Source organism: Macrobrachium nipponense, chromosome 12, assembly GCF_015104395.2.
Source record: "Macrobrachium nipponense isolate FS-2020 chromosome 12, ASM1510439v2, whole genome shotgun sequence".
In the NCBI taxonomy this organism is placed as follows: domain Eukaryota; kingdom Metazoa; phylum Arthropoda; class Malacostraca; order Decapoda; family Palaemonidae; genus Macrobrachium; species Macrobrachium nipponense.
Genome location: NC_087205.1, coordinates 22,368,049 through 22,393,856, shown reverse-complemented (window position 1 = coordinate 22,393,856; position 25,808 = coordinate 22,368,049). Strand labels below are relative to the sequence as shown.

Here is a 25,808-nt window from a genome sequence, read left to right as displayed (position 1 = left end):
TGTCATGACAACACCAAATCAGCTTTTTGTATTTACCGAAATCCGTTTCGGTTTAAATATAATTGCTCGAGCGTATTCTTTATGCTCGATGGGTTCTAGCCGAACGCATTCCTTCGTGGAATAATGGATTACCTGGCAACTCAGGAGACGAGTCACCGAGAGCTACTGCGTATTGAACTGCCTGATAGCGGCTCAGTATCAGCTAGGTCTCGGAGATGCACGGTCGGTTACGTCTCTCTCTCCCCTGGTTGGATTGACTACCGAACCGTATCTCTGCCCAACAATCATGGACTTAGGTCTCTGATTAACGGGTTGGATTCTCGCAATAATGAAGGACCATCTACTGCTGTGACGCTCGATTTCATCGCCTTCGACATTGCGAGAATTTTTCAACAGAGATATCTCTTGGACTCTTTCATCTTTCTGTTTACCGCACGGTAACAGAAGTCTGTACTAGTCAACCGCTGCATCGCACTGCGATAATGCGAATGATTTTTGCAGACATCTGAGTTTGTCTTCAAAATATCTCGTATTCGTAGGTGTGCAATTTCATTGCTCGCCCCGCCCAATTAACAGATATGTCAGAAGACATCGCCTACTCTCCGACCTGACAGCTCTACTTCCAAATGTTCAGCCCATGAGAAGCAGTTCTTCAGGCAGTAGTTCCCTGTCTTCATTACTGGAAGCGCTCCGCTTTTATTGCAACTACGATCCTCACCGGACAGCAATCAATAGCGGTTAGCGTTCTCAGTCTTTTGTAGCACAGGTTCAGAATCTTGAGAATCCTTCTCTCGGTTCAGCTGTGAGACGTAGGTTGCATTTTCTGTACACCTTCGTCTTCAACGTCACAAAGTGTTGTTTCTCCTTACCCGAGAATCAACTATACTATGAGATATCTTGCCATCAAGGACCTCGGTCTCTAGAAAGGCAATTGACTTTCGCCTGTTGGGCACATGCCTTAAGAGAGTCATCACCTTGCCTTCTGGCATCGGTGACGAACAAATTATTTGTTTAGTCTCTTGGCATAACCCTGTTAAGGCGAAGGTCACGTGACTTGCTCGGGTGCTTGGACGACTTGCCTCCTACCGAACGCAGTCAGTAGGCAGCTGTCAGAGCGCCCAAGTCTGTTACGAACTTCGCTGTGGACTTAGTTCGGTTGTTGTTCCATAACAATCTTTTCTTCGTCCTAACGGCTTGTCACAGTACCCATTACCATCGACGACACCACCATTGAGTGTCGGTGTCCTATCCACTACCGAGAACAACAACTTCGCTGCAGATGGATAGACCAGTATGGGTACAGGACATCACCGAAGTCGAGAAGAAGGGATAGGTCATACGACAATTCCCTTCTTTTCCTCTGAGGTAATTGCATGACTTTTCCTGCGAAGTCAAGCATCCAGGGGATGGGGATTCGTGACGCTCGATTTCGTACCGAATTCGTAGCGAAGACTCTGAACCCTTCGGTTCCTGACGATCGGTTAGAGTCCTTCACAATCCCCTCCCTGAATGGACTTCACCGCCTTCGATGCGAAGGAGATGCTGCTTTGTCCTGTGAAAGCGCGACCGCGCTTTCTGAAGAAACTCGACATCCCAGCTGAGTGTTGAAGACTCTTCGTCAGCACCAAGATGACCTAGAAGTACACTCCCTCGAGTTACACAAGAACTTCTCCGTGGCGCAGGTACTGAAGGCAGGGGTCTGGTACAACAGACCACTGGCACCTCCTTCTACCTTTTGGATATTGCCCACATGTCCTTGGATCGTTTTCCTTAGGACCCGTGGTGGCTGCTCAACACGTTGTCTAGCTAACCCAGACCCTAGCAGGCTGAACAGCATCGAGTCCTGGTGTGACTGTAAGAATAGATAGTGAATGAGAGAGTGACTGGCTTCTCTTCCTATCTTTTTTTCTACCCCTCTACCTGTGGGTAGAGGGATACGTCATCACCTTGCTGGATAAGGACGAGCCATGCCGGTGAGCTACTCGACAGAGCCCCATCCTATCCCTTTCACTAGGGATGGGAGCGAATATCCACCACTCCTCCATACAAGGGTGGGGGGGAAGTGGATGCCAACAAGAGACAAACCATAACGTTGTTGCCTCTTGCAAATAGGAACTTGTTCTTGTTTGCTGGTACGAGAGATACGCTTGCCTCTCTCTTAGTACTTGGTCCAGAGGTCTGACCATTGATCCTGCGGTGGCACACCCCCGATCAATCGGACAGAGGCTTGATCCCTCCCTCGCTCTTACGACCAGGGAGGCTTCCAAGTTGGGCGAACACCAGTCCTGTTTCACAAAAGACTCAGATTCCACCCACCAAGAAGTGAGTCTTCCTATTGTAAAAGGACCGAAGGTTTGTATGCCGTGTCGGAACAAATGACAATTTGTCCAAAATTGCATTTTTCCTAACTATACAAACCTGAGGTCCTTTTACACATAGCCCCACCTCTATGCCACCCCACCCCTCACTCTGCAGTTTTTGCTTGGGCCAAAAGCAAAAGTGATTTGTTTTTACTCCCAGTCGCGCGCGCGCGCCTGTCGGACAAGCAGTTAACTACCGAACCCCTTGTTCGAAAGCTTACGACCTATCCAGCTGCCGCTAGTACCTTCCTATTGTAAAAGGACCTCAGGTTTGTATAGTTAGGAAAAATGCAATTTTGGACAAATTGTCATTTCAGTGGACTTGAAGGATGCGTATTTCCAAATACCCATTCATCAGTCCTCCAGAAAGTACCTCCGCTTCATCCTCGACGGGACGGTGTACCAGTTCAGGGCACTTTGCTTCGGTCTCTCAACCGCCCCACAGGTGTTCACGCGAGTGTTCACTCTGGTGTCTGCTTGGGCCCATTCGCACAGGATACGTCTGATGAGGTATCTCGACGATTGGTTAGTCCTGGCGAGCTCCCCCCGCTCGCAGTTGCTACAGGACAGGGATCGACTGCTCGAGTTCTGTCGCGATCTGGGGATCGTTGTGAACTTCAAAAAGTCCGATCTCGAGCCCAAGCAGAGGATGAAGTACCTGGGTATGCTGATCGACACGGTAGCAGGGCGAGTCTTCCCCGCAGACTCGCGGATCAGCAGATTCAGGGAGGCAGCCAACCAGTTCCTGGCTCGGCAGGAACAGGTAGCTCAGCGATGGCAAGTCGTGATCGGACACCTGTCGTCACTCGAGAAGTTAGTCCCTCACGGGCGTCTTCACCTGCGGTCTCTTCAGTGGAGACTAAAGGAGAGTTGGTCACAGGCGACGGATCCCCCAGCTTTCCCAGTGTCACTGACACCGGAGGTGAGGCAGGACCTAGCCTGGTGGCTGGACGACAGGAACCTCTTAATTAGGAGTGCCTCTGCGCACTCCCCCCCCTGGCCATGCAGCTGTTCTCAGACGCATCGACCGAGGGATGGGGCGCACACACCTGGAGGAGTTGCTGACTTCAGGAGTGTGGGACGAGAACGACAAGCACCTTCACATCAATGTACTGGAACTCAAGGCAGCGTTCCTCGCTCTCCAAGAGTTCCAGGACCGCTTGATGGGACACTCAGTGGTGTTGATGTGCGACAACACCACGGTAGTGGCCTACGTCACAAACAGGGGGGCCTAGTGTCTCTCCCGTTGTACCAGTTGACTTGGCAGGTGCACGAGTGGGCCGAGGCACACTCAATAGAGCTGTCGGCACGCTACATTCCAGGGAAGAGGAATGTAGTAGCAGACACGCTCAGCCGTCGGGATCAGGTGATAGGGACCGAGTGGTCTCTACACCAGGACGTGGCGGAAAGGCTCTTCGACCTGTGGGGGCGACCAGTCGTGGATCTGTTCGCCACCTGGCACAACAGAAAGCTCCAGGTTTTCTTCTCAGCCGTGCCGGACCCATGGGCAGCTGCAGAGGACGCTCTCCAACACCCGTGGGACAACCTCTTCGTCTATGCCTTTCCCCCGTTCAGCCTGATTCGCAAGGTGATCAGTCGAGCACTGGTCACCCCGAATCTCAGGATGATCCTGGTGGCTCCCAAATGGCCACAGGCCATTTGGTATCCGGACCTGCTGGCTCTTCTCGCAGGAGAACCGAGAGAGATTCCCCCTTGGCACAACCTTCTCGCCCAGCCACACGTCGAGCGGTACCACCGAGCAGTCCAGTCCCTACGTCTTCACGGCTGGCTGTTATCCACCATCTCTTGCGAACGAGAGGCTTTTCTCGTAGCGCAGCAACAGAGATGGCTGGAAACGTCCGTCAGTCCTCTGCAGCTGTGTACCAGGGGAAGTGGGCCGTCTTCTGTGGTTGGTGTCGTAGACGGGGTCTATCTCCTCTCAGAGCCACTCTTCAGCAGGTAGCGGATTTCCTCGTTTTCTTTTTCTTCGCCAAGAGAAGCTCCTCTCAGTCCCCACAGTCAAAGGATACAGAGCTGCCCTGGCTCTCGTCCTGAAACTGAGGGGATTGGACATCTCGAACTCGTTCGAGATCTCCTTGCTTATGAGGAGCTTCGAAAGGTCTTGCCCACCCAGGGAACTCAGGCCCCCTGCGTGTGATGTGACTCTCGTCCTTAGGAGTTTGACTCGAACGCCGTTCGAGCCACTCCGAGAGTCGTCAGACAGGGATCTGACCCTCAAGACCCTCTTCTTGCTGGCCCTGGCATCGGCGAAGAGAGTAGGGAACTTCATGGTCTTTCCTATGATTGTACGACACTCCAGGGATGGGGATCTGTGGACGCTCGATTTCGTCCCGAACTTCGTTGCGAAGACTCAGAAACCGTCGGTCCCCCCCTGACGACAGGTTCGAGTCCTTCACGATTCCCTCCCTAATGGACTTCACCGATAATGATGCGGATGAGATGCTGCTTTGTCCTGTGAGGGGCGCTACGGCGCTATCTGAAGAAAACTCGACACCTCAGGCCGGTGAGTGTCGACGCCTCTTCGTTAGCACCGGGGTAACCAAGAAAGAAGTATCCAAGAACACTCTTTCATTCTGGCTGCGTGAGGTCATCAGGAGGGCGTATGAGGCTGATGGTAGTGACGACATCCGTACGTCCCGTCCGAGAGCTCACGAAGTCAGAAGTATTGGCCCCTCGTTGGCGTTTTCGTAAGAACTTCTCCGTGGCGCAGGTCCTGAAGGCGGGGTCTGGTCTAACCAGACTACCTTTACGTCCTTCTACCTTCGGGATATTGCCCACAGGTCCTTGGATACCTTTTCCTTGGGACCCGTGGTGGCTGCTCAACAAGTTGTGTAGCTAACCCAGACCCTCGCAGGCTGAAACAGCATCGAGTCCTGGTGTGACTGTGTGGATGGATGTGCGAGTGAGTGAGTGACTGGCTCCCTCTTCTCATCTTTTCCTCCTCCTCTACTGTGGGCAGAGGGCCACGGTCCGTCACTACCTGGATGAGGACGAGATGCAGGTGAGCTATATGACAGAGCCCCCATCCTATCCCTTTCACTAGGGATAGGAGCAGATATCCACCACTTCCTCCTACAAGGGGGGGGAAGTGGATGCCTACAAGAGTCAAACCCCATGACTTTAATATTTGCTCCTGTACAGGAACCAAGTTCTTACATTGCTGGTACGAAGAGATACGCTTGCCTCTCTCTTAGTACTCTCGGTCCAGAGGTCTGACCATTGATCCTGCGGTGCACACCGCCCGATCAATCGGACAGAGGCTTGGATCCCTCCCTCGCTCTTACGACCAGGGAGACTTCCAAGGTTGGGCGAACACCAGTCTGTTCACAAAAGACTCAGATTCCTCCCACCAAGAAGTGAGTCTTCCTATTGTAAAAGGACCGAAGGTTTGTATGCCGTGTCGGAACAAATGACAATTTGTCCAAAATTGCATTTTTTCCTAACTATACAAACCTGAGGTCCTTTTACACATAGCCCCACCTCATGCGCCACCCCTCACTCTGCAGTTTTTTGCTTGGGCCAAAAGCAAAAGTGATTTGTTTACCTCCCAGTCGGCGCGCGCGCGCCTGTCGGGACAAGCAGTTAACTAACTACCGAAACCCCTTGTTCGAAAGCTTACGACCTATCCACTGCCGCTAGTACCTTCCTATTGTAAAAGGACCTCAGGTTTGTATAGTTAGGAAAAATGCAATTTTGGACAAATTGTCATATCATCCCCAATCTGTTGTAAAAGGTTTTAAGGGTTGGGGCGTGGGGGTGACCCAGTCAAAATGTTAAATTACTTATATTTCTGACTGTAAGGGTAAAAGATGTTGCCATACAAAGGATACTGAAATCTCTCTTTCTCTCTCTCACCAAAGGGTAAAATTGTGAGAAATGGATAGATAGATAGGTAGATAAATAAATAGATACTTAGTTCAGCTCTCTCTCTCTCTCTCTCTCTCTCTCTCTCTCTCTCTCTCTCTCTCTCTCTCTCTCTCTCTCTCTCTCTCTCTCTCCAAAGAGTAGAATGGATTGTAAGAAATTAATGGATAGATAGATAAAGATACTTTGTTTAGCTCTCTCTCTCTCTCTCTCTCTCTCTCTCTCTCTCTCTCTCTCTCTCTCTCTCTCTCTCTCTCTCTCTCTCTCTCTCGCTTTTGTTTGTAGTTAGACCTCACACATTCTACTTTTACAACTTATTACATATTTCTCTGTATGTCTTTTACTCTGAATGAAAAAGAAAATTTCATCCCATGAATTAGGGGCAACTTTAGTATACAGTAATACCTCAATCTTACACGATTCGAATTACACCAATTCACAATAGCACCAACTTTTTATTTGAACCTAACTAATTATCATACGTGAGTATTTAACAGACATGCGAATGCAAACGCAACATTTTCAAATCCCTGGAGAAACCCTGCAAAGGTGTTTGTTCAATATTTTTTTATGTAGTGATTCATAATTTTCAAGCTTTTATGTGTAAATTAAATAACATTAAATAATGAAAATAATAATTTCTCTCAATCTATCTCTCCGCATATGTAATCTTCACATTATTTTTACCAACCATTTATTTCCCTTTTTAAGGGTAATGTATTAAGCTAAATTTTAAAGGGAATTACAGGAACTTTAATTTCATTTAAAGGTTAGCTTAATACTTATGTAAAGACTACTCTTTTCTTTCTCTCTCTCTCATAGTCAGGGTAACAAAGTGGTTGAGAAGATTACTAAAAATAGATTGGTTGGTTGGAAGGGGGAAAGAAGAGAGAACTATGTTGTAATGTATGTAATCTTCACACACTTATATTTTTACCAACCATTTATTTCTTTCATGGGTAATGTATTCACCTAAAATTCAAATGAAATTACAGTAACTTTAATTTTCATTTGAAAGTTAGCTTGATATTTAGGGAGCATGATTGGGGTCATATTTAGTGTTCAAACTCTAGAAGTAAGCACTTATTAGCATTTTTAAAGACCGTACCAAACTTACGCGAAACTTCACCTTGCGTGAGAGGATCTGGAACCTAACTTCGCATTAGTTTGAGGTATTACTGTAGTATAAAACTGTATTTGTGCATCAATTTCAAAGTCAATCATTTATATCTTTTTAAGGGTAATGTATTAAGCAAACTTGTAAATTAAATTACACTAATTTTAATTTCATTTAAAAGTTAGCTTAATGCTTTGGGATCATGATCAGGGTCATATTTAGTGTTTAAACTAGAAATAAGTATTTATTAGCATTTTTAGTGACCTTACCAAACTTATGTAAATCTTCGCCTTGTGCAAGGGGTTCTGGAACCTAATCTTGTGTAAGTTGGAAGTATTACTGTACTGTATTTGCCACACTAGCTCATTTACAATAGTTACGTACATATACTAATATTACCCCTAATTCATGTAATTTCATTTTCTTTTTCACTCACAGAGACAATTGGGGTTTTCTTTGCGTCACTGGGTAAACTTCATATGTTACAGTCACGACGAAGGTTCATTATTCAATAAAAAAAGAAACATGTTCGTAATGTTTATAGAGGGTAAAGGTAAAATTCAATCTATTCAAAATTATATACTGTACAGGTAAAGACGTACAGGGAAATAATAAGCTGTAAAAATATGAGTAAGCTCTAACTATGAATGAGAGAGAGAGAGAGAGATACATATGCTTATTAAAAATGTGGGACTATAATACAAAATATTCCATGTTGATTTTATGCTTAAAAGCATGAAAACTTATAGAATACTTCAAAAATTAAACAAACACTTTTTGCAGGAGTATCACATCTTTTAAAAATGCAGTAACTTTGTGAATGGATATCACATCTTGTAAAAGTACACTAACTGTACATGCTGTAATTATATGTAATGCAAATTACACCAGCACTTTTCTCCAAGGTTAACAAAGCAATTTTCACACAAATGCAACTCTTAGTTATGTCTCTTATGTGTTTTAGTATGTTATTGAATTCATTTTATCAAACCAGCATGACTGAGCATCCTCATCTCGAGGTCATGTGTTGTCCTGGTGACAAAGACTTTATAAATGGATATAATGAAGTAACTTCTGATTTTGTATCATATTTATGTACAAAAATATAAACAATACAAATTTTCAATACAGATTTTACACTTGAAGGCATGAAAACTTAAAAATATACTTCAAAAATTAAACAAACACTTTCTGCAGGGGTATCATCCTTGAAAAGTGCAGTAACTTTGTGAATGGGTATCATATCCTGTAGAAGTACACTAACTGTATGTGCTGTAAGTAAAATTATACTAACTGTGTGTGCTGTAATTACCTTTGTGTCATATATATATGCATGTACATAAATAAAAATAATAAAATTTTTCATATAGATATTACACATATAAGCATGAAGATTTGTAAATTACTTCATAAATTAAACATACATGAATACTTCTGAAGGGTTTCTCGAGGATTTTGCAAATGTTGCGTCTCTGTGAAACAATCGCCTATGCCAAGTAGTTAGGTTCCAATGAAAAGTTCATGTGCCGCACAACTTGAATCTTGTAAGATTGAGGTATTACTGTACATGATTGATGATAATATTTATTTTTTATGATTTGTGTTGGTAAGTAAATATGTTTGTTTCATATTGAAGGATTGTACAATATGTATAAATAGCTTGTACTGATTATGAGTTTGTAAAGTTAGATCCTCGTCATGCATCTGGTATATAGGAAGCTCAGTAAAAACACCTATCCATACGTTCTTACATTTTGTATTTAAATGGATATCAGCAATTGTATTAGAGAACTTAGCTTTTAAGTGTGGATTATCCGTTTTCCTGCTACCAAGTTGACATACTGCAAAGCTGGTATCACACTAGTCATTTCTTGCTCGTGGTTTTGGCCAGCATCCAGCCGATGCTCGCGAGCAAAAGTGTTGTATCGTCACACTAGGAACTCGTGGTTTCGAGGAGCCGTAGGAAAAAGTAAACAAAACTGATCATCTGATATCATCATGGCGCCCAGAAATTGTCGGACTGTTGCAAGATGCGCTGCAGTGGTTTATTTCTCGGAAACTTACGTGAATGCAAGAGTAACAAAAAACGTTTGTGGGTTCAAGAGTGGCTCAGGAGAGTACGTCCTATCAGCAGCAGCCATCTTGTTTGTTTACACTATGCTGTGGCTCGCGGCTCGTGCTGGCTGCTTCCCGTCCTGTTCGGAAGCAAGAATCTCGAGCTAAAAGCTCCCGGTTTTTCATTCTCGGCAGCAACGGCTCGCTGCTCGAGAAAAAAATGCCTAGTGTGAGGCCAGCTTAATTCAAAGAAAGTCATTGTTGATAAGCTTTAAGTAAATTTCTTCACCCTAGCAGCTGGAGATAGCAACGTCATGACCAAATACTTTTCATTTTTGAGCATCCTATTTTTGCCTTTTGCATAGGTTAATGTACAGTATTATGAACTGAATTGTTTAAAATTTTCCAGGCAATGTTTCTTAGTAATTTAGCTGAGTCACAACAGGAACATATCACTTTGAGTGGTGTTGATGCCAACATGGTTTCTCTGCTCATTGATTACGCTTATACTTCTTCAATCATGATAACAGAAAGCAATGTCCAGGTGTGTGAAATTTTTTTTAGTAAAATATAGTTTGAATCTAGTTTTGTTGTAATTTTCACGAAATGTTATTTTGTTCATGACACTTACCTGCCAGATATATATATAGCTGTATTCTCTGACGACCGACAGAATTTCAAAACTCCCGGCAAACGCAGTGGTCGGCTAGGTGGTTAGTACCCATTCCCGCCGCTGGGAGGCAGATACCGGGAACCATTCCCATTTTCTATTCAGATTTTCTTCTGTCGCCGGTCGGTAAACAGACCTCCGCTTAGGATTTCGAAAACTTCATTTGTCACTTGAGTATTTGGATTGTCTTTTGGTTTCGGACTTGGCTTAGTGATTTGGCATATGCTATTGTGGTTTGGATTTTGATTTTGGCTTTGATTTTTCTTAGAATTGAGATGTCTGGATCTAGTTCTACTAGTTTCAGGGTGTGTGTGTAGAAGAATGTAAGGTGAGGCTACCAAAAGACTCGGTAGATCCTCACACAGTGTGTGTGAATTGTAGAGGGCATGTTTGCTTGTTGGATGATAGGTGCAAAGAATGTGAAGTGTTGACTGATGTCGAATGGAAGGCGTATGAATCTTACATTCGTAGACTTGAGCGTGACAGAATTAGGAGGTCTTCCTCCAGGAGTGCTTCTGTTAAAAGTCAAAGTAAGTTGCTCAATCTATCATAAATGTAGAAACATGTTACGCATAACCCTATAATTTCTCCTTCAGATAAGGAAGTGATTTGTTACAGAAGGGAATGCCCTTTCTACCATTTTAGAATCGATTCGGAACCTTGAATCGAAAATGAAAGTGCTACAATATAATGTGCAAAAGTGTAGTGATAATGTTAGTGCCCCTAGTGAAGTGGAGGGGGCGTCAGATCGGTCCTATAATGCCTCCAGGTTGAGACCTCTGTCGGACTCCCAGAACACAGGGAATGGACATGTCGAAGGCCGAAGGAGGGTTACGGGAATTAAACACCGGTCTGGCGTCCCTTCGGCAGATCCTGAAGACGCATCCCAGGCTGCCTAAAGATCGCGCGCAAAGCTCGAACTTTGAAGGAATGCTTCTCTTCTCCAAGACGTCCTCACCTCACCGTGGGTGGGAATCTCGGAAGACCTCTCCGACTGAGAGTGGTAAGGAAGACGTAAGGTGTCGCACAAGCGACCATCGTCTTTCCTCGCCCTCTTAGGAAAGGTCTTACGGAAGAGTACGCAGCCTCTCCAAAGTGAGAGTGGTAAGGAAGTCGTAAGACGTCGCACTGTCGGCCATCGTCTTTCTCGCCCTCTTAGGAAAGGTCTTACGGAAGAGTACGCAGCTCTCCAAGTGAGAGTGGTAAGGAAGACGTAAGACGTCGCACTGGCGGCCATCGTCTTTCCTCGCCCTCTTAGGAAAGGTATGATGGAAGAGGACGCTTCATCGGGAGATCGAGAGCGTCCTCCGCCTCGATTTACGCTTCGGTCTTCTCCGGAAGACTTCGAAGACAGTATCCCGCACAAGAGATTTAGGACGCTTTCTGAGCGTCCTGATTCGAGTCCGGAGAGAAGGAAGAAGGCGTCCCCTCGCCCATCTTCTTCTCAAAGGTTCATTCCATCATATGGTTTCTTCACCATCAAAAAGACTCTCAAAGCGATTCGTCAACAGTTGGAGACGTTTTTCGCCAAGAAAGAGGAAAGATCACGTAGTCGTAAAAAGATCTTTGGCTACCCGTCAAGAAATCTAGACGTTTCTCCTGCGGCTTCTCTTCGTTCTTTCGTCTTCGTCTGATCCGTCACCTTCTAGACCTCATCGACTCAATCAGGAACGCGCAAGCAGTCCTGCTGAGAGAGTCTCTAGAAGTATTGGCGGTAAAGAAAAAGACAATAGGTGCCGCACAGGCGGCCGCCGTCGTCTTTTCCCAGAGTCGAAGAACGTTCAGAAGGATCGCTCAGAAATAAAATTGGGAGGAATTGATCTTGACTTACAGGAAGAGAATATTCAAACAAAACAAACGCTTTGCTAACCAGGACGCTCGTAAGGACGCTTCTCGGGACGCTCGGGGTCGGAAACGTCGGCTGGAGAGACTTCAGACGCACGATATTAGTTCAGAAGAAGATATGAAGATGAATATGAGGGACGTTTTTGAGGACGCGAGGCGTAGTGCTAGTAAGGACGCTCGTCGTCCTTCATATCAGTACGCGTTCCAGGACGCAAATGAGGACGCTTTCCAGGACGCAAATGAGGACGCTTTCCAGGACGCAAATGAGGACGCTTTTGAGGGCGCTAGGCGTCCGATGCATAAAGTCACTCTGAGAAGAAAAGAACAGGTCGCTAGTCAGAAGGTTAAGCGCCATATGCTTCAAGGTAGTAGGAACTACAATATCAGTGCTCGTCAAGAGAAATCGTATGACGTCAGTTTGGAAAATTCGGAGAGAAGTCAAGGTTAGGAGAACATAGCAGACTCTCCTCTTCAAATTGATTTCAAACACAAAACCTATGGCGGTTCGAAAGGGAGGTGAAACTCTTGGTTTCTTTCTCGTTCAATGCAGAATAAGGCTATGTCTCCATTAGAAAATAAATCGTCAAGCGAGGCTGATTCGGAGAGGAGGAGGATCCTACAACCTCATCCTCTGTGGATTATAAGACTTTGACATCGTCTTTTAAAAGATTTTGTTTCCCGAGAAGTTCCGAGCTCCAGTTTTCCTCTCTCTCCACCTTCGCAACTACCTCCTTCGAAGGCAAGGAAGACTCCAAAATTTTGTTTTGTCAAAATGGCCACCTCGCTCTCGACTAAAAGGGCTTTTAAAAGAATCCATGATTGGATGGAATCCAAAAAGACAAAGGGCAAAGACTTCTTTTGCACTTCCCCCCACAAGGCTTAGTGGAAGATCGGGGAAGTGGTACGAGACAGAAGAGGAAGCAGGTTTGAGATTCCCCGCTTCCGCACAAGGGGATTTCGCCAACTTAGTGGAAGCTCCTAGAAGATCTTACCTGGCATCAGCGAAAGTTTCGTGGACAATGTCGGAGATAGATCACCATCTCAAAGGCCTTTATAAAACTTTGGAAGTTTTTAACTTTCTAGATTGGTGTTTGGGCGTCTTGGATGTTCAGTCTAGAAGCCCAGATTCCATCTCATTGGAGGACTTAGCGAGTATTTTGTCATGCATGGACAGAGCAGTAAGAGATGGCTCCGACGAACTGGCATCACATTTTGCGTCGGGAGTCCTGAAGAAACTCGCACTCTTCTGTAGCTTCACAGCTAAGTCAGTGTCGCCAGCGCAAAAAGCAGAATTGTTGTTCGCTCCCTTTTCTGCTCATCTTTTTCCACAATCGATGGTAAACAGGATTTATCAGTAAATCTCCAAGAACGAGCGACGCAGGACTTATTGTCTCGGTCTTCGAAACGTCCTGCTGATCAGATGTCTTTCAAGAACCACGCAAGCTTCTAGGAAGAATTATAAGCCCTTTCGTGGAAGAGCCTCTTCAAGAGCTGCTGCTGCGAGGGAGGAGTTTCCCTAGGGGCAGAGCCCCCTCAAAAACCAGGGGAAAGAAATGACTTTTCGGCCCTCCAGACACCATCGGGGCGAAGACTCGCTCTAGTTTCACCAAAGCATGGAGGATAAGAGGGGCGAACTCTTGGTCACTCGAAGTGATCGAGAAAGGTTACAAAATCACCCGTTTCTATCGAAACCACCATTAAAGCATAGAACCAATTAGACCTTTCGCCCTCTTATCAGGATTCAAAGCCAACAGATCTTATTAGACCTTTTGGATCAGAATGTTGGAAAAAGAGAGCAGTAGAAAGAGTCGTGTCACGGAAACTCTCCAGGCTTCTACAACAGGCTTTTCCTTGTTCCGAAGCACTCGGGAGGATGGAGACCTGTCCTAGACGTAAGCAGGCTGTTTTAGCTTCCCTGAGACCAGGAGATTGGATGGTGTCCTTGGATCTCCAAGATGCCTATTTCCATGTTCCGATACATCCTCGGTCCAGGAAGTTCCTCAGATTCGTTCTGAAAGGACAGGTCTTCCAATTCAGAGCTCTCTGTTTCGGGCTGAGTACAGCCCCTATGATATTCACGCTTCTGATGCGAAATGTAGCAAGATGGCTCCATCTCTCAAAGATAAGAGTCTCACTCTATTTAGACGATTGGCTGATCCGGTCCACGTCAAAGGAACAGTGTCTGGAGGACCTACATACAACATTACAGCTGACGAAGGACCTGGGCCTTCTGGTCAACTTCGAGAAGTCCCATCTGATTCCCACACAGTCCATCGTGTATCTGGGGATTCAGATGGATTCAGTGGCTTTTCAAGCATTTCCAATCCATAGAAAACGTCAGCTAAAATGCTTAGAGAAAGTATCGGTCTTCTTAGAGAAGGAAATATGCTCGGCGAGGGAATGGATGAGTCTGCTGGGGACCATTTCCTCGCTGGAGAAATTTGTTTCTCTGGGAAGGCTGCACCTCAGACAGCTCAGTTTTTTCCTAGCAGACAACTGGGAAGAACAAGAAAGACCTAGACGAGATTTTGAGAATCCCTCAATCGATCAAAGAGCATTTGAATGGTGGTCCGATCCCGTCAAGCTATCGGAAGGGATGTCCCTCAAAGTTCTGAGCCCAGACCTAGTGTTGTTTCTCAGACGCGTCCATGACGGGCTGGGGAGCAACACTGGGGGAGGAAGAAGTGTCAGGCCTCTGGAGAGGGAACAGAGGTCCTGGCACATAAACCTCAAGGAGCTAGAGGCGATTCGTTTGGCACTTCAATGCTTCGAGTCAAGGATTGTGGGACGAATTGTACAAGTCAACTCGGACAACACCACGGCGCTCGCATATCTCAAAAAACAGGGAGGAACTCTATCTCGCTCCCTGTTCAGATAACTTTGGGCGAAGCTGAGAAATGTAACGATTCTAACGAGGTCGTTTCAGGACAGCAGAACGTTTCGTGCGGATCTCCTCAGCCGTCAACATCAAATGCTTCCAAACGATGGACTCTCCAATCCAGAGATCTGCAAGGAAGTTGTGGAAACTTTGGGGACGCCCACTGGTAGACCTCTTCGCGACAGCAAAAACGAAGAGGCTTCCTATTTACTGCTCTCCAGTTCTAGAACCCAGGAGCAATAGCAATAGACGCCATGCTTGGAATTGGGAAGGGGATGGATCTCTACGCCTTTCCTCCATTCAAACTCCTGGAGAGGTAATAAGGAAGTTTTGCGGCGTCGGAAGGAGCAAGAATGACGTTGATCGCCCCCTTTTGGCCTGCAAGCGACTGTTCACAGAGGCCATGTCATTTCTGGTAGATTTCCCAAGGACACTTCCAGAAAAAATCGATCTACTCAGACAGCCCCACTTCGAGAGGTATCACGGAAACCTCTCCGCTCTGAGTCTGACTGCATTCAGACTATCCAAAAGTTGGCCAGAGCGCGAGGTTTTTCAAGATCGGTGGCAAGAGCTATTGCCAGCGCTAGAAGAACATCTTCCCAAGCTGTCTACCAATCGAAGTGGGCTGTCTTCAGAGGTTGGTGTAGAAGGCAAAATATTTCCTCCTCCACGACCTCTGTGAGCCAGATTGGCTGATTTTCTCTTACATCTTAGAGAGATAGACAAACTTTCAGTGTCAACGATTAAATTGGCTACAAAAGTATGCTGTCAACGGTCTTTCGACACAGAGGCTTGGATTTATCAAATGATAAAGATCTTCACGATCTATTGAGGTCCTTTGAAACATCAAAAGCTCCACGAGACAAGATTCCCTCATGGAATTTAGATGTTGTCTTAAAGTTTTTAATGTCAGCCCCATTTGAGCCTATGCACGCTGCCTCTTTGAAAGATGTAACTAGGAAAGCTATTTTCCTAACCGCTTTGGCAACAGCTAAGAGGGTTAGCGAAATCCAAGCTATGAGTAAACATGGGTTGGGTTTCAGAGAACACAATGCGGTGTGTTCGCTGAGCCCTCGTTCTTAGCGAAGAACGAAAACCCATCCAACCCCTGGCCTAAAAGCTTTGATATCAAGGGGTTATCAGAGTTCGTCGGACGAGAGCCGGAGAGTTTTGTGCCCTGTCAGAGCTCTCAAATTTTATCTGGAAAAGACCAAACAATGTAGAGGCCCGTCAGACAACCTGTGGTGTTCGGTCAAAAGGCCGGAATTACCAATGTCTAAAAACGCACTGGCGTTCTTCTTGAGAAACACCATCAGGGAAGCTCATTCAACCTGCACGGATGGTGATCTTAAACTGCTAAAAGTTAATGCTCACGAGGTTAGAGCGGTAGCTACTTCGGTGGCTTTTCAGAAAAATATGGCACTCAGTGATATCCTGGGTGCCACATTTTGGCGAAGCAACTCTGTGTTTGCTTCACACTACCTCAGAGATGTGAAGGCGACATATGAGAATTGCTACTCGCTTGGACCATACATTTCCGCGGGTACAGTATTGGGGACGAGAAGCAATACGAACCCCATCCTTTAGAAAATGGATGTGTGTGATTTTAATTATGGGTTTGTTTTTTTTACGGTCGTAGGGTTGGCCGCTTGAGGCGGTCTTCCCTTTAATTAGCCTGAAAGTTATGGGACTAACTTTAGTGAGGCTAGGTTAGGTGGTATTTATTATGCTTCGTTGTCTTCAGTATGGTCAATATGGTCTAGTCACATTGTGGTCATGCTCCCGTTGACAGATCATCTAGAACTATCCAGCTATACAGGTCACTGCTGGAAATTCTAGTTAAGCAGAAGCAGGCTTGGGTGACAGTAATCACGAAGTCAGCTATGCTAACAGGTAGGGAACCAAGATGTCAATCATCTGCATGTGAAATGTTTCCAAAATCCTTCTATTCTGTCCCTACCCACCTCCAATGGTGGGATTCAGCTATATATATATCTGGCAGGTAAGTGTCATGAACAAAATGATATTGTCATGATACAATAAAGTTTGTTTATACTTACCTGACAGATATATATAATCAAGTACCCACCCACCTCCCCTCAGGGGACAGTGGTAAAGAAAATCTGAATAGAAAATGGGAATGGTTCCCGGTATCCGCCTCCCAGCGGCGGAATGGTACTAACCACCTAGCCGACCACTGCGTTTGCCGGGAGTTTTGAAATTCTGTCGGTCGTCAGAGAATACAGCTATATATATATCTGTCAGGTAAGTATGAACAAACTTTATTGTATCATGACAATATCATTTTTAAAATAATAATAACTATCTTTTACTGTAAAACTGATATTCTCTGAATAATTTATGGTTGATATTCTTATACTGTATACATGTTCCTTTAGTTTTTATTGAGAGTCATGTGTTTTTTTCTAATATATCCTGTTGCACAGTGTATACTAAGGAAAACATTTAAAATAGTATTTAAATAAATAATTTTCTATTTTCCCTGCTACCTTGCTAGTGAAAATATTTTTATGAAATAATTTGAGTGTTAATTGATAATTTTCATTGTATCAGATAAATGATAGAAAGTTGAAAATTTAGTATAGAAGGCAGGTGAATCTCATAGAATGTGTTTGTTCCGATACGTAATACAAACCATCGGTCCTTTAACAATAGGAAGTAGCTAGCGGCAGCTGGAACGGTCGTAAGCTTCGAACAAGGGGAGAACGGTAGTTAACTGCTTGTCCGACAGTCCGCGCGCCGTGCGACTGGGAGGTAAACAAATCACTTTTCGCCGTGGGTGTGAAGGACGTGTTCGTCATCGCTCTCTGCCCGCTTCATCGTCGTATGCTTTGTTTATATTGTGTTTTTCTACTAATGGTTTGTTTGATTTGAAAAAGAAAATGAAACTGTAAGTACACTGTTTTCATTTTCATTACTTAATTATGAACCAACATGGAGTTATCGCCGTAGATGCGGCGAGTGTTTTCTACTAATGGTTTGTTTGACTTGAAAATGAAACTGTAAGTACACTGTTTTCATTTTCATTACTTAATTATGAACCAACATGGAGTTATCGCCGTAGATGCGGCGATTTCCTCTCTTTTCATGAATTGATCCCTTGAATTATGTCTCGGTGCCGAGGGCGGGCGCGCTCGCGCCGAGTCATGTATTTTGGGCGAAAGTGTGTAATTGAAAAATGTAAGTACTCTTTTCATTATATTTTTGCCCTGTGCGTTCGTTACCGAGAGGTGATTGCGGCTCGGGCACGAGCCTTTTAATTTTGTATATTAGAATGCAATGAAAGTGGATTCGCAATTGCAATATTCTTTTCATTTTCATTTATTTATTTGCATGAAATTTAATTTGGATCAATTTTCGTTCTTACCCGGGAATTGATCCTTACGATTTTTTATGTGAAATGAAATCGCAAGTGCAGTATTCTGTTTCATTTTCATATATATTTTATGATAGCATCATATTATTGGATCAAGTTTCCGTTCTTACCCGGGAATTGATCTTTTCCCCTTTAAGTTCTATGAATGAATCGCAAGGGCAGTATTCTGTTTTCATTTTCATATTACTTTTCACTGCTGTGCGGGGGTAGGGGAAGCGAAGGTCTGCCAGGAAGTCGTCGGAAAGCTCTCCCGCGACTCCCTTGGTATCCGATTCTTCGTCTTCCTTCCTGCCCCCCGCTCAGCTTCTTCGTTGTATTTTGTATTTGGGTCTTCCTTGCGTTCGGGGTGGGGATGTCTTCTTCCCCCCGTAGCGTGAGGGAACCCCTCTTACTAATCTATCTATGTTACCGCAGGTGCTACATCCGTGGGAGACGACCTTGGACAGGTATGGGACCACCGCGGAGGCAGGGCGTGCCTAGCATCCACGGGCTGCTGCAGCGTCTAGCGAGGTCTGGGGCGGTCTCCACTAACTACCACGGCCGCTTATTGCTGCTCCCCCCCCCCCTCCTGGTCTACACCTCCCCATGCTGTGTCGATGACGCCGTCCTGCCGCTACTAGGCCGCAGCCGTACCGAGGTGGGGTGGCCGCCGCCGCCTGTTTTCTTCGTGTTGCCTGCCCCAGACTTCCGCTGTTCCAGCAGCTCGCCCCTGGATCGGCCGCCAGGACCCAGGTTCCGCTGGCTGCCGATGATTCTACGAGGCGATCGCTGGGCCTGCCGTACCTGCCGCTGATGTGATTCCCGCTGTTGGCTTGGCTGTCCCTTCTGGGTCTACCGCTGCCGCTGTTCCTGCCGCTCCTGAGCTGGTTGCTGTTCCTGTCGCTCCTGATTCCTGTGCCTGTCCATGCTGGTCCTGCCCACGGTGTGTCTTCCCCAGTCCCAGGTCCTTCCGGACAGGTGCAGTCGGGCCCTGTTGCTTCGGCAACTGCCCCGGCTCCCTCCTGGATGGAGGACCTGACGACTGTCCTGCGTGAGCTGACGAGGAAGAGGAGAAGAGGAAGCTGTCATCTTCGTCTTCATCGTCTGCTGTTGCCTCTTCCCCTTCGACTTCTAAGGCCCATAAGCCGAAGAAGAAGAAGGAAAGCCTTCCCCCCTAAGAAGTCTCCTTCGGGAACTTCTAAGGGCCCGTTCCACCCCGGTGGGACGGGGGGTCCTTCTGCTGGTCCTCCTGCTCCTTCGGGAGCGGGGCCCGTCTCCCCTTCCGTAAGGAAGAGATAGACGGGGACCAGAGGAGTATCGGTTAGCTCTGGTACTTCCTCGCCTGGTGCTAGCGGCGATGCCGCTACGCCTGGTTCCGGCTCGGTCTCTCGTTCGCGAGAGATCCCGAGTGATACGTTCTCCTCGGGAGACCGTGCAGCCAAGTTTCGGCGCCAGAGTTCGCTCGGCGCCAAGACGCGGCACGGAGCAGAAGGCTGGTGAGAGACGCTCAGGTGACTCTTGCCAGGCCAGCGGCCGCTCTTGCAGCGACCAGCTGGTAACCCGGGTTTTCCCCCCTAAGAAGGCTCCTTCGGGACCTTCTAAGGGCCCGTCTCGCTCCGGCGATTCGGGGAGCTCTTCTGCTGGTCCTCCTGCTCCCTCGGGAACAGGGCCCATCTTTTCTTCTACCAAGGAGAAGAAGACGGGGACCAGGGGAGTACCAGCTTCGGCTGGCACTTCCTCGCCTGGTTCTAGCGGTTCTGCCGCTAAACCAGGATCCGCCTCGGCTTCTCGTTAGCGAGAAGTACCGAGTGGACGGTCTCCCGCGGGAGACCGTCCAGCCAAAGTCTTGACACCCGAGCTCGCTCGCCGCCAAGACCGAAGCGCGGAGCAGAAGACTAGCGAGTGTCGTGCAGACGACTCTCGCTAGGTCCAGTGGACGCTCTCGCAGCGACCAGCTGGCTGCTCGGGTTGACGTGACGGTCGCTGACCAGCCACGGGTTGAGGCGAGGAAGGGGTCCCCGCGGTCGTCGGTACCAGCCACGGCTGGTACCAGCGGCTCGACGCGCCGAGAGGACGCTCGCCAGTCTCACCGCGACAGCGAGCCTAGCAGGTCACCTGACGCCGCTCCCATCGGGACCGGGCGGAGACGGTAACCAGCAACAGCTCGCCTGACGCTAGAGATCAGCGTCGAAGTTCTCAGCCAAGCCTCTCGCCCCAGGCGAGCGGCAAAGGCTAGGCCTGCTGCTCGATCGCCACCGCGGGTTGACGATCAGCAGCAGCCCTCCAAGCACGCTGGTCCTGCCAGCGAGCTAGGGGGAGCGTCAGGTCTGCCTCTCCTGTACCTTCAACCTCCTCGGGCTACACCGGGAGGAGCGAGGTACCTGAGTGATCGCGAGAGGTGCGCCGCTCGCGATCCCGCTATGACGCCGTATGGACCAGGCACGGTTCTAGGACCGACCAGGACATACGCGCAATTAGCTGGAGGCGACCGTCAGGGGTCTGCCGCTGTTCCTCCTTCTGAAGGAGGAGTATCTCGGGATCTGTTCTTGTTGGAGGGACTGGACGGTCCTACTCCGCAAGACGCGGTTACTCCCGAGATACAGAGGAATTCGCAGAAGTCATTAAGCTGATTCGTCAGCATAATGACCCTGCGGAAGGATTGCCGCTCCCACCAGCAGAGCCCACGTCTCTGCTCGAGTCGTTTTGGGGCCCGAGAGGGAACCCAAACCGACGGTGGGTCTGCCGCGATCGGAGCTTGCCGATTCTGTCTCGAACCAGTGTCTCTCGTCTCCGGACAAGAAGGCTCTCTCAGTTCTGGCCGGTCGATCAAGCTACTTCCACCTCCTCTACTGCGACAGCGGCGTTTCTACGTGTCTTCGGACACCGTTTTAAATACTCCTTCGGTCCTCCTGAGAGGTTTCGACCTCGACGAGGACTGGAATGAGTCGGAGGACGGTATCGGCTCTCTCCTGTCAGGTGTCGATCAGCCCCACCCAGACGACGTTCACAGTGGCGGCAGACCCTTACCTACAGTGAGAGTTCGTAACCCTCCGCGGGAAAAACGTTTTCTCCTGACGATACGTTTTCCCAGACTCTGAGAGGCCATCGCTGCAAGGCGATGGCTGCTCCTACTCTTCTCCAACTGCTAGTTCCACTGGGAAGGCGAGCGAGTATCCAATTCCTTCCCCATTCCCTCTCTCCTTACGGCTACGAGGGAAAAGGGGACGGATCCTACAGAGATTTCTTTGTTGGATCCCCCGTTCGGGACTGCGCTACCGGGGGGACCTTCGGGTCTTACCTGACGTAAGCCCCGGTCGTTGAGGAGGAATCCTGCCCCATTCTCGATTTCTACGGGAATCGAGAGGACCACCAGCCGATATCGTTTGACGAATTCGGTGGGGGTTTCGCAGACTGCTTAGAATTCTACGGAATTTCTAGCGCATTCAGAGTGTTCGAGTTTTTTACGATCTTCAAACACTTACGCGAGACCACGGTCCAAAGTGAGCGAGACGAGAATCCCCGATATGTTACACGATAATCGGGAACCTCGACTATGCTCGAATTCCTGGAATTTCTAGCATTGGGAAGAAGACTGCTGCTGAAAGAAACTATCTCACAGTAGGCGACCAACCTGGAATAGAGGAGATCGGACGTAATATCCAGTTTTGGCTTGAACTATCGTCTTAGTATTCTGTTCACCATTGAAGCTTTCCTTCGAGGAAGACTTCTCCTTCACTCTCTTTGATAGAGAACGAAGGTGGTCGATCTCCAATCCTTATTTTGTTTTCTTGAAGGAAAGAATTTAGGATGGAGATCGTTGTTCAGAATCTACAAATATACTACGTATATTAACCTCGCGACATGATTCTACTAAGCAGTGAATTGTCCGAGGGGTAGGCGCATATCCTAGTTAATCTACGGATTGCGACTTATAAGAGAAGTATTCTAATTGAACTGCAACTGGGGTTGCCTGCAAACAACCTCCCAGGAGTTTTTCAGTTTCAATTTTATATACTTATGGTTTTGTCACGACAACACCATTTCAACTTTTATATTTACCGAAATTCGTTTCGCCTAAATATAATTGCCCGAGCATATCTTTTATGCTCGGTAGTTCTAGCCGAACGCATTCCTTCTGGGAATAATGGATTACCTGGCAACTCAGGATGACGAGTCAGCGAGAGCTCAGGCTCAACCAACTGCGTATTGAACTGCCTGATAGCAGCTCAGTATCAGCTGGGCCTCCGAATGCACGGTCCATGTATGTCTCTCTCTCCCCTGCTTTGATTGACTACCGAACCGTATCTCTGCCCAACAATCATGGACTTAGGTCTCTGATTAATGGGATTCTCGCAATAATGAAGGACCATCTACTGCTGTGACGCTAGATTCCATCGCCTTCGACATTGCAGGAATTTTCAACAGAGATATCTCTTGGACTCTTTCATCTTCTGTTTACCGCACGGTAACAGAAGTCTGTACAAGTCTCCCGCTGCATCGCACTGCGATAATGCGAATGATTTTGCAGACATCTGAGTTTGTCCTTCAAAATATCTCGTATTCGTAGGTGTACAATTGTTCATTGTTCAACCCGAATTACAAGATGTGTAAGAAGACATCGCCTACTCTCCGACCTGACAGCTCTACTTCCAAATGTTCAGCCCATGAGAAGCAGTTCTTCAGGCGGCTTTCACCTGTGTTTTCATTACCGAAGAACGCCCCGCTTTCATTGCAACTACGACTTCTCACCGGACAGCAATGAAATAACGGTTAGCGTTTTCAGTCATTTGTAAAGCACAGGTTATGAATCTTGAGATCCTTCTCTCGATTCATATGTGAAGACGTAGGTTGCATTCAATATCTACCTTCGTCTTCAACGGTACATAGTGTTGTTTCTCCTTAGCTGAGATTCAACAACCATGAGATGTTTTACCTTCAGGGACCTCGGTCTCTAGAAGGCAATTGACTTTCGCCTGTTGGGGTACATGCCTTAAGAGAATCATCACCTCGCTGTCCGGCATTGGTGACAAACAAATACATTATTTGTTTGGTCTCTCGGCATAACCCTTTAAAGGCGAAGGTCACGTGACTTACTCGGATGCTTTGACAACTTGCCTCCTACCGAACGCAGTCAGTCGGGCAGCTGTCAGAGCGCCCGAGTCAGTTACGAAACTACGCTGTTGACTTAGTTCGGTTGTTAAAGAGCAATCATTACTTCGTTTTAATAGCTTTGTCACAGTACCCATACCATTGACACCCACCATGGAGTGTCGGTGTCCTATCCACTACCGAGAACTTCGCTGCATGGGGATAGGAGGATGCGAGAGACTTCGTGGCAAACGGACAGACCAGTATGGGTACTGGACATCACCGAAGTAGAGAAGAGGGATAGGTCATGCGACTATTTCCTTCTTTTCCTCTGAGGAACTGCATGACTTCTCCTGCGAAGTCAAGCACCTAGGGGATGGGGATCCGTGACGCCTCGTTTCGTACCGAACTTCGTAGCGAAGACTCAGAACCCTTCGGTCCCTGACGATTGGTTCGAGTCGTTCACAATCCCCTCCCTAATGGACTTCACACCCGCCTTCGATGCGAAGGAGATGCTGCCTTGTCCGCAAGAACTTCTCCTTGGCGCAGGTACTGAAGGCAGGGGTCTGGTCCAACCACACCACATGCCCTTCCTTCTACCTTAGGGATATTGCCCACAGGTCCTTGGATCTTTTTTCCTTGGGACCCGTGGTGGCTGCTCAACACGTTGTGTAGCGAACCCACCGACCCTCGCAGGCTGAACAGCATCGAGTCCTGGTGTGACCGTAAAGAATGGATGGTGAATGAGAGTGTGACTGGCTCCTCTTCCCATCTTTTTTCTTCCCCTCTACCTGTGGTTAGGGACACGGTCGTCACCCTGCTGGATAAGGACAAGATGCAGGTGAGCTACTTAACAGAGCCCCATCCTATCCCTTTCACTAGGGATAGGAGCGTATATCCACCACATCCTCCAACAAGGGGGAGGAAGTGGATGCCAGCTTGAGACAACCATACTTTATGTGTCTTGCAAACAGGAACAAGTTCTTGCTTGCTGGCACGAAGAAATACGCTTGCCTCTCTCTTAGTACTCGGCCCAGAGGTCTGACCATTGATCCTGCGGTGCACACCCCGATCAATCGGACAGAGGCTTGGATCCCCTCCCTCGCTATTACGACCCAGGGGAGGCATTCCAGGGATGGACGAACACCCAGTCTGTTCATCAAAAGACTCAGATCCTACCCACCAAGAAGTGAGTCTTCCTATTGTTAAAGGACCGATGGTTTGTATTACGTATCGGAACAAATGACAATTTGTCGAAAATTGCATTTTTCCTAACTATACAAACCTGAGGTCCTTTTACCATATAGTCCTCCTCATGCCACCCCTCACTCTGCGTATTTTGCATGGGCCAAAACAAAGTCAAAAAGTGATTTGTTTACCTCCCAGTCGCGCGCCGACTGTCGGACAAGCAGTTAACTACCGTTCTCCCCTTGTTCGAAGCTTACGACCGTTCCAGCTGCCGCTAGCTACTTCCTATTGTTAAAGGACCTCAGGTTTGTATAGTTAGGAAAAATGCAATTTTCGACAAATTGTCATTTCTTGCTGTATAATCCTATTGTACTTTTACAAAATTGAGTAACCATTGCCAGAGCATTGAGTCACCCTTCAAGATTGCCACAGGGCTTGTCTAGGGGATTATAGCAGTAACAGTAGCTATTGAGGTTGTATAACTTTTAAAAGGTTTTTGTGATGATAAGGAACTTTGATGCTGTGACATAACAAGTCAGACCTCCAGGTAGTAAGTTTACATTGGATTTTGCTAATGTCATTTTGAATTTCAGTCCCTTTTAAGTGCTGCAAATCTGTTAGAAGTGACAGCAGTGAGAGAAGCCTGCTGCCGATTTTTGGAACGTCACATTGATGCCACAAATTGTGTTGGGATTCATTGTTTTGCTGAGGCTCATTCCTGTCATGAACTTACAAAAAAGGCAAAGGCCTACACTCTTAGGTAAGGTTAAAACAGTTTTGGAATGGTGTAGGTAGGTGCTTTTGAAAGGACCATTTGTTCTTGTGTGGTAGTTACATTATCTGACACTTTTTTTGGAAGTGCTACTTCAAAGAAAGGATTCTGTCAAGTTTCCTTTGGGTGCATGTCCTTAAGGTACTGCTTTTTCTCATATCCACGCATACTTTTTTATTATTATGCAATTCTTTAACTGTAATGTTTCTTGTTTTTTGTCCACTAGTTAAATGATTTTCTTCAGTAAATTTTAATCCAGAACAAAAATGATGAAAAGGGCAATGTAAATTATATACACGTGTTAACTCAGAAATTAACCATTGCTGTGTGGCTGTAGATATGATTTGCAGATGCTTAGTTTTTTTTTTTGTCTTCAATAGGAACTTTACAAGAGTGATGGGGGGTGAAGAATGGCTCAACTTACCCATGGAGAAAGTGGTTGAAATAATATCAGCAGATGAACTAGAAGTAGAGAGAGAAGAGCATGTTTTTGATGCTACTACTGCTTGGCTTCATCACTCATATGCTACAAGGGCTCCAGTTTTCCATAAGGTTAGATGGTAGTGTAGTATGA

General features: G+C 46.9%; 1 protein-coding gene across 1 annotated transcript in view; it reads left to right on the top strand.

Moving 5' to 3' along the window:
- The window catches only part of LOC135224411 (kelch-like protein diablo), a 163,299-nt gene that overhangs the window by 27,682 nt on the left and 109,809 nt on the right, over positions 1 to 25,808 (top strand). Inside the window, 3 exon segments of the mRNA XM_064263381.1 lie at positions 9,827 to 9,961; positions 25,056 to 25,222; positions 25,615 to 25,786. Coding sequence (XP_064119451.1) covers positions 9,827 to 9,961; positions 25,056 to 25,222; positions 25,615 to 25,786 — 474 coding nt within the window.